The sequence below is a fragment of the Bombina bombina genome, chromosome 11 (assembly GCF_027579735.1).
Source record: "Bombina bombina isolate aBomBom1 chromosome 11, aBomBom1.pri, whole genome shotgun sequence".
In the NCBI taxonomy this organism is placed as follows: Eukaryota; Metazoa; Chordata; class Amphibia; order Anura; family Bombinatoridae; genus Bombina; species Bombina bombina.
In genome coordinates, this window is record NC_069509.1 from 29,315,722 (window position 1) to 29,333,474 (window position 17,753).

Here is a 17,753-nt window from a genome sequence, read left to right on the forward strand (position 1 = left end):
GTTGTCCCCACTTTTATTTGCTTTAAGCATTGAACCACTGGCCATCAAAATCAGAGAAAGTAGGGACATTTCAGGAATTGAGGTGGGACACTCTGAACACAAGATCTCCCTATTCGCGGATGACGTAATATTGACATTAACAAAACCACTACTATCCCTTCCTCTAGTATATAAATTCATCCATCAATTCGGGACTTTATCGGGCTATAAAATTAACGGAGATAAATGCGAAGCCCTGGGAGTTGGAATTCCAGCCCACACCAAAAAATTAATAGAGCTAAACTTTTCCTTTGGATGGCCCAAGAAGTCTATTAAATATTTAGGAATCCATCTTACCAACAATATACATTCTCTATATAATATAAATTATCTCCCCATGTTTAAGAAAATCAGAGCCCTTTTAACCAAGTGGATGAAACTTAAAATCTCCCTTTATGGTAGAATTATCTCAGTCAAGATGTCTCTATTACCCAAATTACTATACTTATTTCGCTCCTTACCCATCACCCTTCCTCATTCTGACTTACATAAGCTTCAAAAAGACATTTTACGATTTGTGTGGCAGGGGAAACGAGCCAGAATCAACAAAACACTTATGTGTTCCCCCAAAAAGATAGGAGGAGTGGGTCTCCCAAACCTAATTCCATACTATTACTCAGCCCGCATTGCCCAAACTTTACACTGGTTCAAAACTAAAAACAACTTACAGTGGCTAAACATTGAATCGGCTGTTATGAACACTACACCACTCTCACACCTATTATGGACCCCAGATACCCCCACCACTCATAAGAAAAGCGAATTCATTGCAATTCAACACACTTTACACATCTGGAAGATATTGAACTCTAAATTCCCATTACTAAATAAAAGATCAACGATCACACCATTGATAACCCAAACTTCCTCATTCGATAGAACTGTACAACAGAAATGGCATAACAAAGGGCTTTACAGGATTGCAGACGTATATAAAGAGGGTAAAATTATTTCCTTTACACAATATCAGGCCCTAGACACAGAAGATAGGAACATCTGGTACCATTACCTCCAACTTAAATCTAGAGTATATCAAATCATGGGGACCGAGAGAGCTCCTGTAACCACCACACTAGAAAAGCTCTGTCTGGCTGATTATCATATAAGAGGTGGAATCTCAACCCTTTACACCTTATTTAACAACCCCCCTTCTGATATCAAACCCCCCTTAATGTTTAAATGGGAAAATGACACTGGGAGGACTTGGTCAATTGAGACTTGGAGAGAAAATCTCAGCGATGGCTTATCTTTCACACAAAACGCAACCCTCAAAGAAAATTTTATTAAAGTAGCCTTCAGATGGTACCTATTCCCGACTAGATCAGGGGGAAAAGAGGACCCATTGACCAAGTTCTGCTATAGAGGATGTGGGGAGCTTGGGACATACCCACATATGTGGTGGGAATGTAGATACGTTAAAGAGATATGGGATCAAGCCTCAAATTTCTTGAGCAAGATCTTCGAAAAAACAATAAAGCTAACCATGGAACAAGCGCTGCTCCACTTCCCGATCCCGGGACTCTCTAGACACAATAACAAACTAGGAAGATGGGTTTGCACAATAGTTAGACTAAGTATAGCCCAATTTTGGAAGGGACTCCCCCCGAGCTTCGAACTGATAAAAAAAAAGATGATATACCATTTTGATAAAGCAAGTGCCTCAGCAGAATACCTAAATGATAAAAAAACATTCCTGTTACAATGGGAACCTTTCATACATTATCACGAAGCTACCAGGAGGAGAGGGGGGGCGGACGCGGACTAGGCCAGACGAAATATTGTTTGTACCATCTACATTGAATGCATAGAACGAACTGTATTAACTCCGAATCTGTATAACATTACATGTATTTTTGGAGTATTCACTCTATTATTGGAATGACCTTTGACTATTGGAATATTTGATTATTGATTTATTGTATTTGTAAAATCCTTAAATAAAATCTTTTCAACATAAAAACCAAGACAGAGCTTCCAAGCCTTTATTGTGTGGGATTGAGGAATAGAGTGACTTAACGTCAACTGTAAGCCAAACAAAGCCTCCCACTCGATGTTCTCTAGTAGTTTTAAAATGTGCATGGTGTCTCTTGTATAGCTCCATAAGTTAGGTACCATTGGCTGTAGGACCTGGTCCAACCACTCAGAGGTGTGCTCCAAAAGAGAGCCAATGCCACTGACAATGGGTCTTCCTACCACATTGTCAAGTGACTTGTGGACCTTAGGTAGGAGGTTAAAAGTCGGAATGGTGGGAGTGTTTACCAATAGATAAATACTGGTTTCTTGATCCAAGAACCCTGCCTCAATGCCATCATCAATTAAACTCTCAAGTTTTCTCTTAAAGATGACAGTAGGATCAGTGCTCAGCACTCGATAATCCTGGGCATTGTGCAATTGTCTGTGGGCCTCCTTGATGAAATCTGTTCTATTCATCAACACCACAGACCCACCTTTATCCGCAGCTCTAATCACCAAGGTGGGATTATTACCCAGAGTGGCCAAGGCCTCCCTCTCCCTCACAGTGAGATTATGTTTTTTATTTTTGTCCATATAATAAAGCCTATTTAGGTCAGCTTCTACCCTACTTTGGAACCTTTCAATGATGGTTCCCCTTGCATGTATGGGATAAAAGCGGGAAGGACATTTGAACCTGGGGAATCTATTGGAAGAATGAGTCAAAGCTTCGGCCTCAGAGGTGTTCAGTGCTTCCAATGTTGAAAGACCACAGAGGTCTTGAAACTCAAAACCATCTAGAGTATTACTGGTCAAAGGTGCCGTTACCCCCTTTAAATCATCTTCCAAAATACCCCTATCAGACTTTGTAGAAAAATATTTCCTAAGTGTAATCTTACGTATCAGTTTGTTCACATCAATCAAAGTTTTAAATAAATTAAAGGTACTTGTCGGGACAAATCCTAATCCCAAGCTTAACACTTTGATTTCTGTGGCATTTAAGGTATATGTGGATAGATTAATTACTGATATCTCGTCTGTCTCTGACCTTTCTGGTTTTTCCTGAGAGCATAGCCCCCCTTGTTCGGTGCTTTTGCCCCTTGTCCCCCCCCCCGTCTCCTTGCGCGGGGGGGGGGAACCTGGTTGAGTTCCACACTCTCTAATCGATTAGGTGTTTCTTGGGTGTGTACAATGTCAGGTGCTTGTGGGATGTATCTAGAGGCTGGTAAAGCATTCTTTAATATAGGTGGCGGTACTATTGTAACTTTTTCTTGATGTATACTGGGCTGATTAGGCAAATGGGTGTATTTATTCTGTGTGTGATAGACTAAGGGGGCGGAGCTACCATGTGATGCAGTGTCAAAAGTAGATATTTCATCTTCACCTGAGGTTGAACTATCTTCCCCCTGAATCAGCTTCACTGTCAGAGAATCTAATTTGTCACTGTTGTCTGCCTCTTCCCCTACCCCTACGTCTGCCTCTAAATCCTCTTCCCCTGTTAGAAGTGCCAAGATTCTGGTTATTTTCCCTATATTTTTGTGTTCTCTCTCTTTTATTCCAAATATACATGGTATTGTTGTTAAAGTCTGTTTGGTCCCTAATATACTTTGAATGCTTTATTTCAAGTAAAAGAGATTTAGCCTCTGCAACTGCTTCTTGTAGCAGATTATCAAACCTGGCAAAGTCTGTGTTGTCGCACCTTTTGTTAAGCTCCTCTTGTACTTGGCTAATTTTAACCGTAATTTCTTGGACCTGTTTGTTTTTATAAATAATGAGAAGCCGCATTAGATTCCAGGAGCACTCGGACAGGGTCTCATTCCATTCACTTATGAAGGCCCTGTCCTCCGTATAGAAAGTGGGGTATTAATTTATTCTTAAACCCCTGGGTATGAGCTTAAGCAGATAGGAGCTTACCAAGTGTCTGATGATAAGCCTGCTCCTGAATAAAACTTTATTTCATCTACTTCAAGCCTCAGCATTCCTTTTTCCTCATTTGTATGAGCTTAAGCTTCAGATAGTTCTCCAAGGTCCAAACATCCCACTTATACTTATTTTCTTTATTTATCAGGAGTTCCATCTCTTCAAAGAGGGTATTTAATCTTTGTTGTGTCCTATCCATTGTGAAAAAATTCTCAGCTATCACCATGTTTGTGTCCCTCTCACTAGCATTTCTCAGTGAGTAAAAATTCATACTAACAATAGTTCCTGTATTTGTTTCTGTTTCCACCCTATTCTCCATGATCCCTGAATTGAGTAAATAAAGTCCAAATGGACACACACTGCACAGTGTCAAAATCTAACAAATAGCCCAAATAAATGCGACAAAGAGAAGTGTAGTCCCTTATTGTCGCATATAGTGCTAGGTCAAGGGATCCCCAGGCAGTGCTGATAGATGCTCTAGCAGTGCCCTGGTCCTTCAACCTGGCCTATGTGTTTCCACCATTCCCTCTCCTTCCTCGTCTGATTGCCAGAATCAAGCAGGAGAGAGCTCCGGTGATTCTGATAGCACCTGCGTGGCCACGTAGGACTTGGTATGCAGACCTGGTGGACATGTCATCCGTCCCACTATGGACTCTGCCGCTGAGGCAGGACCTTCTGATTCAAGGTCCATTCAAGCATCCAAACCTACTTTCTCTGCGTCTGACTGCTTGGAGATTGAACGCTTGATTTTAGCAAAGCGTGATTTCTCTGAATCGGTCATTGATACCTTGATTCAGGCTCGAAAGCCTGTCACCAGAAAAATCTACCATAAGATATGGTGTAAATATCTTTACTGGTGTGATTCCAAGGGTTACTCATGGAGTAAGATCAGGATTTCTAGGCTATTATCTTTTCTCCAAGAAGGATTGGAGAAGGGATTATCAGCTAGTTCCTTAAGGGACAAATATCTGCTTTGTCTATCCTTTTACACAAGCGTCTGGCGGATGTTCCAGACGTTCAGGCGTTTTGTCAGGCTTTAGTTAGAATCAAGCCTGTGTTTAAACCTGTTGCTCCGCCATGGAGTTTAAATTTGGTTCTTAAGGTTCTTCAAGGGGTTCCGTTTGAACCTATGCATTGCATAGATATTAAGCTCTTATCTTGGAAAGTTCTGTTTTTAGTAGCTATCTCTTCGGCTCGAAGAGTTTCTGAGTTATCTGCTTTACAGTGTGACTCCCCTTATCTTGTTTTCCATGCGAATAAGGTGGTTTTGCGTACCAAACCCGGATTTCTTCCTAAGGTTGTTTCTAATAGGAATATCAATCAAAAAATTGTTGTTCCTTCTCTGTGTCCTAATCCTTCTTCCAAGAAGGAACGTCTGTTGCACAACCTAGATGTGGTTTGTGCTTTAAAGTTCTACTTACAAGCGACTAAAGATTTCCGTCAAACATCTTCATTGTTTGTTGTCTATTCTGGAAAGAGGAGAGGTCAAAAGGTTATGGCAACCTCTCTTTCTTTTTGGCTGAAAAGCATCATCCGTTTGGCTTATGAGACTGCTGGCCAGCAGCCTCCTGAAAGGATTACAGCTCACTCTACTATAGCGGTGGCTTCCACATGGGCTTTTAAAAATGAGGCTTCTGTTGAACAGATTTGTAAGGCGGCGACTTGGTCTTCGCTTCATACTTTTTCCAAATTTTACAAATTTGATACTTTTGCTTCTTCGGAGGCTATTTTTGGGAGAAAGGTGCTACAAGCAGTGGTGCCTTCCGTTTAGGTACTTGTCTTGTCCCTCCCTTCACCTGTGTCCTAAAGCTTTGGTATTGGTATCCCACAAGTATTGGATGAATCTGTGGACTCGATACATCTTGCAAGAGAAAACAAAATTTATGCTTACCTGATAAATGTCTTTCTCTTGCGATGTATCGAGTCCACGGCCCGCCCTGTCTATTTAAGACAGGTAGTATTTTTTATTATAAAACTTCAGTCACCTCTGCACCCTATAGTTTCTCCTTTTTCTTCCTAGCCTTCGGTCGAATGACTGGGGGATGGAGTTAGGGGAGGAGCTATATAGACAGCTCTGCTGTGGGTGCTCTCTTTGCCACTTCCTGTTGGGAAGGAGAATATCCCACAAGTATTGGATGAATCCGTGGACTCGATACATCGCAAGAGAGAGAAATTTATCAGGTAAGCATAAATTTTGTTATTTTGTCTCTATCCCAACTTGTTTTATGTCCCTTTTAATGTTCATTATTCTCATGGACATCTACATAAGTCTACGGGAATCAACGTTTAAAAGTGTTTTTCAATATTTACCGTCAAATTTCAAATGTTAATGTTTCATGTTTAAAACGTTTAAAAAATAACATTAAAATCATTCTAGAGAAAATTTTGAATTGCATACTGAGTGTCAAGGGAAATACTTTGTTTTATTATTATTTCACCATTTGCTCTTCATCCTCAGATGTTCTATGCTATAAAAAACCGAAGGATTATGGAAGAGATGATGAAGGAGTTTCAGAGATACCTCGAAAACCAGGTGAGGAATTTAGACCTATGCTGAAAAATTTTGCTTTGCACCTCTTCCGCCGGAAACGTGTTTTCCATCAAATAGATTTTCATTAACAACTGAATTCCGAATGAACCCCTTCATGAATATCAAATTAAATAAAAATGTTTTGTTTGTGTGTGTGACAAATGAGGCGTCCAAATAATTTTGTGTTCGTGCAGTTGTCTAATACACAAAATATTTAGTATTGTACAATCATAATAAGGGAAAACTGCAGGACATTTACAAATGCCAGATCAGATGTATTTTTATTTTATTCTACTCAGGTGCCACAAAATGTAAAAACATATACACACATTATATATATATATATATATATATATATATATATATATATATATATATATATATACACACACACACACGTCCAACCCAGACCTCATGTGCAATTAGCACATTCGAATATCCGTGCCAAACCATCACCTCAAGACAGATTCCTACAATGTGGGACAATCCTGGGACAAGAAGCCAAATTCCAGGACTATCCTGGAGAAATCAGGACAGCTGGAAAGTTTGAAAAAAAATCAGAAAAATCCACAGAAAAAGTTACTAGTCCGGTAGGACGATGCGCGTGGGCCTACAGCTAGGGAGCTGGCCACACGTTTGTACGTAGACCAAGAATCTGCGTAATTAAACACACAGATATATATTTTCTGTATGCAGCGCTGTCTTGGTTCCTAGCTACATTACTTACTATGGAGTTTGCCTGCAAGCAGAGGGGAACTTTTGTAGTGTAATTAGGAGCAGATTTATGTGGCTGAGATAAGACCGTGCTGTTTTTGAAACACTATTACAATACACCTGTCAGAGGTGTGAATCTGCGTACGCGTCTGGTGAAGTGCGGTGTGCGGGACAACATGCGCCTGTAATGTTAGCACGTTGCTCTTGGTAACTATATACCCCAGCAGAAGAATGATAGGGACACTAAGCACCTTGTGTTTGCAAGACGTTTTTGTTCTCTTGCTATAGAATTTCATATAATCCAACTCTAAACTCCCCCTGCCCCCCGCCACTTATCTTATTTGGAGGAGCCAATCCTGTCTTGCTCCTGGAGAAAACAAAGATATGCTCTGTCATGTTTGTATAAACTGCATTGTTTTGCCGTTATTATTTGCTAAACCCAATCAGGGATATATATGTGGCAAGGTTAGCCTTGAGACAGCTGCAGGTTGCATTTCAGGTGAAGGGAATTTCTATGTTATATTGCATAAAAAGGGGGCAAAATAAATGATGAAAATATATTGCAAAGTTGTTTTACTATGCATAAGTAAACCTGTTAAAATATCAAGATGTTTACTGTCCCTTTAATCACAAAGCTAAAGTCCTGCTTGGGAGGTTCAGTACACTGCAACTGTTCAGCTGGAAACTACTAGTTGGCCAATAAGGAACAGCATACACAGGTATCCTCCAATCACCAGCTGTCTTCTGTCTGGGTGCTGCCATGTTTTAGGGCTCCAGAGGAGGACTTGATATGTGGGGTAACAACTAAGAACAAAGATATTAAAGGGACATGAAACCCATTTTTTTTTCTTTCATATTTCAGACACAACATACAAATTTCAACAACTTTGCAATTCACTTATATTGTCTAGTTTGCTTTGTTCTCTTGGTATCCTCTGTTGAAGCAGCAGCAATGCACTACAGGGACCTAGCTGGACACATCAGGTGAGACACTGACAAGTGGCATATATCAGCAGATAGTTCTAGGTCGTGCCTACCTATGTATGCTTTCCAACAAGGGATACCAAGAGACTGAAGCACATTAGAAAAAATTAACTGGAAAGTTGTTTAACCCCTTAATGACCAAGAACGCGCTATGTACGTCCTCAAAAAATCGTCCGTTAACGACCAAGGATGTACATAGCACGTCCTCAGTCAAAATGAGCACTGGAACCGATTGTGATCGCTTCCAGCCGCTCTCAGGGTATTGCAGTGATGCCTCGATATTGACCCTTTAAGCAGTAACTGATGCAGAGGCCCTCTCTGCATCGGCCAGCGATGGTGGTGTGGGAGGGATAGGAGGGAGGCGGGAGGAGGTGTGCAAAGGGCAAGAGGGAGGTGTGCGAGAGGGGAGCGGGTGGTTTTCGGTAAAGAGATCTGGAAGGGGGGTAATGGGGGGGCAGCTACACTACAGAAGAATATGCATATTTTATTATTTTTATAAATAAAAAGCCTAATTTCCTGCAAACTGGGTAATGGCAGACAGCTTCCAGTACCTAACATGGCGGCTAATAGGTAGAGGGGGGAGGGTAAAAGAGCTTTTTTTTTGTGGGGGGGGTCATGGAGGTTGGGTGGTAAGGGGGGATCCTACACTGCAGAAAATATAAAAAAAAACTTTTATTTTTATACTGGCAGACTTTCTGCCAGTACTTAAGATGGGGATGACCTTTTCCGGGGTGGGGGAGGGAAGAGAGCTGTTTGAGAGGGGTCAGGGAGGGATCAGGGGGTGGGATGTGTCGGCTGGGAGGCTGATCTCTACACTAAAGCTAAAATTAACCCTACAAGCTACCTAATTAACCCCTTCACTGCTGGGCATAATACAATTGTGGTGCACAGCGGCATTTAGCATTTACAACCATTTGTGCCATAATTGCACAAGCTGTTTGAAAACAATTTCTGTGAGAACCTAAAGTTTGTGAAAAAGTGAACGATTTTTTTAATTTGATCGCATTCGGCGGTGAAATAGTGGCAGGAAATATACGAAAATGGGCTTAGATCACTTTGGGTTGCCTACTAAAAGAAAATGTATACATGTGAAGGGTTTTTCAGGAATTCCTGACAGATAAAAAATGGTTTGGAAAAAGTGCTACTTGTATTAATTGCCCTATAACTTGCAAAGAAGATGTAAACATTGGGTATTTCTAAACTCAGGACAAAATTTAGAAACTATTTAGCATGGGTGTTTTTGGTGTTTGTAGATGTGCAACAGATTTTGGTGGTCAAAGTTAGAAAAAGTGTGTTTTTTTCCTCATATTTTATAAAAATATTTTTTGTAAATTATAAGATATGAAAATAATGGTATCTTTAGAAAGTCCATTTAATGGCGAGAAAAACAGTATATAATATGTGTGGGTACAGTAAAAGAGTAAGAGGAAAATTACAGCTAAACACAAACACCGCAAAAATGTAAAAATAGCCTTGGTCCCAAACGGTCAACAAATGGTCTGGTCACTAAGGGGTTAAATCGCATGCTCTAGCTGAATCCTGATATATCTATATTTTTATAGCAAGTTTTCTTTTTGGGTTGGTAGAAGCAGTCCGGTTATATTGAGGTACAGGTCCTTTAGATTTTATGTTGCTGTTTGTTTAATGATCATGTGTATAATTCCTAATTAAAGGGACATGAAACGCAACATTTTTATTTCATGATTCAGATAGAGAATACAATTTTAAACAACTTTCTAATTTACTTCTATTATTTAATTTGTGTTATTCTCTTGGTATCCTTTAACTTACTGAACACATGGGTGAGCCAATGATAATAGGTATATAAATGCAGCCACCAATCAGCAGCTAGAACCTAGGTTCTTTGCTGCTCCTGAGCTTACCTAGATAAACCTTTCAGCAAAGGATAACGAGAAGGAAGTAAATTAAATAATAGAAGTAAATTGGAAAGTTGTTTAAAATTGTATTCTCTATCTGAATCATGAATCTATGACTTTACTGCCCCTTTAATTTATCAATTCATTTATTAATATTATTTTCAATGCCGTATATTTATTTAATTGGCCCCGTTCTTTACTGCTCTCCCTATTTATCATTTTCTCTATTTTCTCTTTATAAGAGTTCTATGCTGCTGCCCTCTACAATGAAGACTCTTATATCTGAAAAGTCCTCAGAGATTCTGAAAGAGTTTAAGGCTTCCTTACTGGGCCCCATTACTGAGCACCATTCCAGCCTGCTGAAGGAACTAGACTCACATCTACAGGAGGAACTGGAGAGGTTTAGCACCAGCTATACAACGCGTTTCACGTGCAGCGCAATCGGACTTGGTGTGACAGCTGGTCTGGGGCTCTATGGGATGATTGGAGCTGCAGCAGCCAAGGGAACTGTGGTGTTTGCAACTCAGACAGCTGTAGCCACAGGAGAGCGGGTAGTAGCCACAGAGGTGGCTACTGGGGCGGTATCACTGCTAAAATCTGGTCTCACTGCATTTATGGGCAGATTTTTCAGAGGAGGGCTGTGAGTTAAACGCTTGAGTACCAAGAAGGCATAAAGTCAACAAATTAAATTACTACTGAGAAATTGGCCCTATATTTTGTGCAATTTGAGGTTAAGTTTCTTAAAAAGATATATTGGACTTTTTGTTTGCTTCGAATACAACAAAACCAAAAATATAAACTTGCTATATATATATATATTAACCCTTTTCTTGGCGGAGCTACTTTGTCTATATCTATTTAAACAAATTGAAATCACGCAATCGTTCATGTGATCTCCTGATTTCAGTGATGGGATCAGGTCAGGAGGGAGTGCCTATGACGCTAAACATTTCCTCCAGCCCAGATTCCATTTACCAAGCCTCTATGGATTCAGGACAGCCAAACGGCTAGGACGTTCCAGGTGCTAATGCCCAGCGACAGCATGGAACATCCTAACAGCAGGAAGGGGGTAACAAAAAGAGATTTGTTTTTCTGCATTTTATAGGGACAAGTTGATTATCTTTTCCTTATCCCGTCCGTAATCTGTGTTAGCTGAGAATCACACATTTCACAAATACTCTTTCCAACTAATGTATGTGCACCACCTCTTTATATAAATTACGTTTTCCTGAGACCTGAGTATTGTCTAAATCTGTGATGGCTGACTTCCTTACACACAGGGTAGGAGATCAGTATTTTAGAAGTATTGAGGGCTGCAGATCAGTATTTTAGAAGTATTGAGGGCTGCAGATCAGTATTTTAGAAGTATTGAGGGCAGTAGATCAGTATTTTAGAAGTATTGAGGGCTGCAGATCAGTATTTTAGAAGTATTGATCAGACCTGAGTATTGTCTAAAACTGTGATGGCTGACTTCCTTACACACAGGATAGGAGATCAGTATTTTAGAAGTATTGAGGGCAGTAGATCAGTATTTTAGAAGTATTGAGGGCTGCAGATCAGTATTTTAGAAGTATTGAGGGCAGTAGATCAGTATTTTAGAAGTATTGAGGGCCGCAGATCAGTATTTTAGAAGTATTGAGGGCCGCAGATCAGTATTTTAGAAGTATTGAGGGCAGCAGATCAGTATTTTAGAAGTATTGAGAGCCGCAGATCAGTATTTTAGAAGTATTGAGAGCCGCAGATCATTATTTTAGAAGTATTGAGAGCCGCAGATCAGTATTTTAGAAGTATTGAGAGCCGCAGATCAGTATTTTAGAAGTATTGAGAGCCGCAGATCATTATTTTAGAAGTATTGAGAGCCGCAGATCAGTATTTTAGAAGTATTGAGAGCCGCAGATCATTATTTTAGAAGTATTGAGAGCCGCAGATCAGTATTTTAGAAGTATTGAGAGCCGCAGATCATTATTTTAGAAGTATTGAGAGCCGCAGATCAGTATTTTAGAAGTATTGAGAGCCGCAGATCAGTATTTTAGAAGTATTGAGAGCCGCAGATCATTATTTTAGAAGTATTGAGAGCCGCAGAGCAGTATTTTGGAAGTATTGAGAGCCGCAGAGCAGTATTTTGGAAGTATTGAGAGCCGCAGATCATTATTTTAGAAGTATTAAGAGCCGCAGATCATTATTTTAGAAGTATTGAGAGCCGCAGATCAGTATTTTAGAAGTATTGAGAGCCGCAGATCAGTATTTTAGAAGTATTGAGGGCAGTAGATCAGTATTTTAGAAGTATTGAGAGCCGCAGATCAGTATTTTAGAAGTATTGAGGGCCGCAGATCAGTATTTTAGAAGTATTGAGAGCCGCAGATCAGTATTTTAGAAGTATTGAGGGCTGCAGATCAGTATTTTAGAAGTATTGAGAGCAAAAGGAAGTGGGATACTCCGACAGCGCTAACTTGAGATGTGACCTGTAGCTCCCTTACAATTGGGTCCCTAGTTACCCAATAGAAAATCTAACAGAACAGTGAATATGTAAGGAGCGCCTAACTGAAAGGCAAGGTCAGCACAACTGGGCCAAGATCAAATATGAGGTCAACACAATCGATAGTAAAAAGGGTCGTTAATAAATGATGTAAAATGTATAATTAGCATAAAAGATGTCAGTTTAATCTCTAATTTAAAACTGTGTAGGTAAAAAGGTGTTTACATAAACGTATAATACAAATACATTTAATAACATGGATCCATGATACAATGATAAAAACAAAAGACGAATATAGATAAAATCAATTTGCAGATATGAATGACAATATGAAAATAAAAACAAATGTGAACAATATAATCAGTGTAAAAACGACAATGTGTGATCGCTCCAAAGTAAAAACAATATGAGATAAAAAGTGCTCCTGTGTACAATGTGCGTTTTACTATTGGCAACATTTTAGTTTTTATCGGTTTTGTGAGTTTGTAGTCACTTAAAACGCACATTGTACACAGGAGCACTTTTTATCTCATATTGTTTTTACTTTGGAGCGATCACACATTGTCGTTTTTACACTGATTATATTGTTCACATTTGTTTTTATTTTCATATTGTCATTCATATCTGCAAATTGATTTTATCTATATTCGTCTTTTGTTTTTATCATTGTATCATGGATCCATGTTATTAAATGTATTTGTATTATACGTTTATGTAAACACCTTTTTACCTACACAGTTTTAAATTAGAGATTAAACTGACATCTTTTATGCTAATTATACATTTTACATCATTTATTAACGACTCTTTTTACTATCGATTGTTTTGACCTCATATTTGATCTTGGCCCAGTTGTGCTGACCTTGCCTTTCAGTTAGGCGCTCCTTACATATTCACTGTTCTGTTAGAAGTATTGAGAGCCGCAGATCAGTATTTTAGAAGTATTGAGAGCTTAAAGGGATATTAAAAACTAAATACATTTCATGTTACCTTCCTCTAGCTATGGGTGCTGCCATTTTGAAACCTAGGTTCCATTGAAGTCTATGGAGGAATACGCAATATTAGCATACATCCCTGCTTTTCAAAAAAACAAACAAAGAGAACAAAGAAAAAATGATAATAGAAGTAAATTAGAAAGTGGTTTAAAATCACATGCTCTATCTGAATCATAAAATAAAAAAATTGGGTTTCATATCCCTTTAACCCCTTAACGAGCAAGGACGTGCCAGGAACACCCTAGAAAAAAACACCCTTAACGACCATGGACGTTCCTGGCACGTCTTCTGAGGTTTGAAGCTCTGGAAGCGATCCTGATCGCTTGCAGGGTATTGCAGTGATGCCTTGATATGCAGGCATCACTGCAATTCCCTTTTTACACCACCGATGCAGAGAGAGCAACTCTGTGGCCCTCTCTGCATCGGCAATCAATGGGGCCGTTCATGGTGGGTGGGAGCTGCAGCTGGGAGGCCCCTCGTTACATACATACCGGCAATCGGTCCTCATTATGTGTTTCAAGTCCCGCGGTTGCGACGGGGGGGGGCGCGAGCGTGCGTGCTCCGCATTTACCGGCTGCTAGTATAAAAGTAATGAGAAGGAGGGAGACGGAAGGTGGGGTAAAATGTGCTTGGGAGGGGATCTAGGAGGGGGAGGGTGGGTAGGGTATTGAGGGGGGGCAGCTACACTACAGAAAATTATAATTTTTAAAGTTTAAAAATAAAAAACAATTTGTTTTGGGCAAATTGGGTACTGACAGACAGCTGCCAGTACCCAAGATGGCGGCAAATTTTAGAGAGCTGTATGGGGGGATAGAGGAGGTTGGGGGCTAAGGGGGGATCCTACACAGCAGCATATGTAAATATGCTTAAAAAAATTAAAGATACCTTTTTTTGTTTATCAAGGTTTTTTTATTAAGGTATTTAGCAATACAACATTCATAGTATAAACATGACCTCCACGATATGAAAACATGCATTTGTTGAACTTAATAGAAAGAATAAATACCAGAGTAACCTCAAGGTTTACATGTCACATTACAGAAATACAATTCCTGATACTTATCATAATCTAAATAAATGAGCTCAAACTAGAGGAACGTATATGGTGTGGAGGCCTATGACCTCTATTCTTAGGGCTAATCTGACATACCATACTTCTGGTGGATCACAGTTTACAATATTGCTGGTCTTGCAATGATACCTTAGTATTTTTATTTTATTCAAGTTACTGTAGCACCTCTTTATCATGAAGTAATGCCTAATATAGTGACACTTTAAATTAAACTATAAAACCTTAGAACAAACTATCTTAACTGAGAGGTACCTACGCTTACTAGGTTGTAATACGTTTCCTCACTTGACATAGAATGTAACTCTTGTACCTATTGGTACATATAGTGTAGAAGAGGAAAATTATCATTAGGTAGCGGATTAATACAGCTAAAGAATTCACCAAATAGGGTGAATTTTAAAATTAATAAATTAGCTAATGATGAATATGGTCCCTAAAGGACCCGATCATACTTGTGAGTCTAGTTACACAGAGCTCTTAAAAAGAAAAATCTTTCCTATATGAACTCAGAAATGTATGTACTAGTAATGTGTAGTATAGCTCATTTCCACTAACAAAGAAAGAGGAGACGGTTGCATAAAGAAAGTGCAGGGCAAATAGCCCGGAGCGTAGCTAAGGGTTAAGGCCTGGTTGAGTGAGTGCTGCTGCTGTGTGTGTGTTGTTACAATGTTGCATTGTGTTGGGAGGGGTTTACCAACCTTATATATGGGATGGGCAGGGATTCCACTTCCTCTTTGTTCCTGTGGACCCCTGGAAGATCTTTCTATATCACAGCTTGCAGCAGCATTTCCAATGGAAGGCGAACCTGTGGAATGGGAAGAGATGGAGATTGAGGACGTTGATTGGGTCGCACCATCCCCATCAGGGACTGTTACGGTGGGTCAGGGCCATGTGTCTGGGTTATATCTCCCTGTTTCTCCCTCGGGGGGGGGGGGGAAGAGGGTAGCCCTAACCTATTCCCTTCTCCTGCACGGGAGAATTGGGTAGTGGATGATGGGCGTCGGCTCGGATGGTCAGTCTTTGGGGGGTGTTGGGCCTGAGGGGCATGTAGGAGTAGGCCTTAGGCAAGGATGTCAAGGAGTAGGGCCTAGGGGGTCCCAGGGAAGTTCTGGGTTTTGTTCTGAGGGTTCCGGTAGCATGGTTGGTGGTTCCGGAGTAGGCCTTAGGCAGGGGCCTATAGTTTTAGGGCCTGGGGAGTCCCAAGGGGGTTCTGCGGTTGCCTCTGGGGAGGGTTCCGGTGGCGTTGGTAGTGGGAGCAGTGCAGCCTTACCTGCGTCAGTAGTCCTTTCCGGGGAATCCGTGGCGGCGGTGGCCCTCTTGCAGTCCTTGGCGTCGGTCCTCGCGGGTGCGTCATCGGGTGTGGCTGTACTCCAGTCCCAGGCTTCGGTCCCTTGTGGTGCGCAGGCCTCCGGTCTGTCTTCCCCATCCAAGATGGCCGCCGTGTCGACTTCCGGTTGCGTTGTGCGCCCCGACGGTACTTCCGGTGACGTCACTTCCGCCTGCGGCACTCGGATTTTGGACAGCGAACGGAGAGGATCGTTCCCCCCTGGCTCCGATGGTAAGAAGGGAGCACCTCGGGGGGGGGGGGGACAACCGCTCATGGGGGCAAGCAAGTTAGGCCTCAGAGGGCTGGGGGGGGGGGCGCATTTCAGGCCGGCTCAGGGTATGGCAGTACGGAGTCAGGGGGCAAATTTGATTGATGATGCGGGGCAGCAAGGCCCCCCGGGGTGGTGCAACGAGGTGTGCGCACCAGAGCTTCGGCAGTGGCCAACAATAAAGGAGGGGAGGCCGATAGGGCACCCTCCTCACTCTCGCGGCCTACTTCAGGAAAGGGCAAGGCGAAGGCGGCCCCCGTGTGCTGGGGCGCAAGGTAAAGGAAAGGCCCCCGTGGCTAGAGCCGCGCATAAGGGGTCTTGCATGACACAGGGCTTAGGTGGTGATACCGCTGAAGCGGAACCACAAGCAGAAGGTCTGCAGGGTACAGTGACACCCAGCAGGACCTCACCGGCCAGGTCAGGACAGATAGCCACGAGAGGGGCAATGAAGAGGGGCCATGCTAGTATTAGCGATAGCCCTAGTGAAGGCCTAGAAGGCCCCGAGAAGGGGTCGGCAAGACAGGCCAGGGTAGCGAGGTCCCAAGGGCGGGGCAGGACTGTGAGATTTCAGGAGGATTATGCATGTGGGCAGGCCGCTAGTACGGATGACGATGGCAGCTTGCCATATGGTGTGAGTGATAGTGACCGTGAGGGGTATCAGGAATTTGGGGTTGGGGAGGATAGGGAGGAAGCGGCTGGCTCTTCCCGAGGTACTCCGCTCTTGGCTTCTGTTTTACAGGTATCCATGGCATCCTCATCCAGCAGAGACATGGCGACTCAGAGTTCCAGGGCTCTCAAGCCTAGAGCGGTGGCGACACGTGCGGGTGATAGCAGCACTTCTGGACCCGACCAGGCCCCTTTGGGTACTTCATCTGGTGAGTGCCAACTTGGTTTGCCTAGGGGGCGGTGTGACTCCTCCAGTTCTAGTGGGTCTGGCTCCGGGTCTGAGATAGATGGGTCCCTGGGGTTGCATACGAAAGGACACAGGAGAATGTATAGGATGTTAAGAAAAATGAGTAGAGGCAATCCTGGGGAGGGTAATGCCAGTAGCGTGGCTCAGTCATCTCAACTCCTAGGGGTACCTGGGGGGTCACCACAGGCAGTGAATAGGAAAGCAGCAGTGCATGGGGATACTTACTCGTGCCAGGTACACAGCTTGCATGCCCACCTCAAGTCAAAGATGGTGAAGCGTATCCAGGATGGTAAGTACGTCAACATGTTTGAGTTATCTGCAGAGGCATTTCAATTTAAGGAAATGGCAGAGGATGGTACGGGCCCTAAAAAATTTAGGCGGCCTGATACACTTGAGGAATGGCATCGGTGTTTCCGGGTATACGCCACATGCTATTTAGAGAGGTTTCCCGATCAAGGGGACGGGATTATTAAAGTATGTTGACACCATTGATGCAATACATAGGAAGTTTGCTGACGGTGCTTGGAGGGATTACGATATGATCTATCGTAAGAAGAAGGTGGGCAACCCATTGCTAGACTTTGAGACTATGGACTTACACCTCTGGGCGCATCTTGATGCGGAAAGGAGGGCACAGGGAGGCTCAGGGGTAGTGACTCTGGGGAACAGGCAGACATTGCGCTTTCAG

General features: G+C 42.0%; 1 protein-coding gene across 3 annotated transcripts in view; it reads left to right on the plus strand.

Annotated features, from left to right (window-relative positions):
* LOC128642404 (RING finger protein 112) overlaps positions 1 to 11,246 on the plus strand; it is a 98,209-nt gene extending 86,963 nt beyond the window's left edge. For 2 of the 3 annotated variants that reach the window (XM_053695169.1, XM_053695170.1), the window contains exons 12-13: positions 6,368 to 6,442; positions 10,257 to 11,246. In XM_053695169.1, coding sequence (XP_053551144.1) covers positions 6,368 to 6,442; positions 10,257 to 10,658 — 477 coding nt within the window. In that variant the 3' untranslated portion in view covers positions 10,659 to 11,246. The remainder of the gene's footprint in view (positions 1 to 6,367; positions 6,443 to 10,256) is intronic. The other variant, XM_053695171.1, reaches the window with a different exon arrangement.
* The last annotated feature ends 6,507 nt before the right edge of the window (positions 11,247 to 17,753 follow it).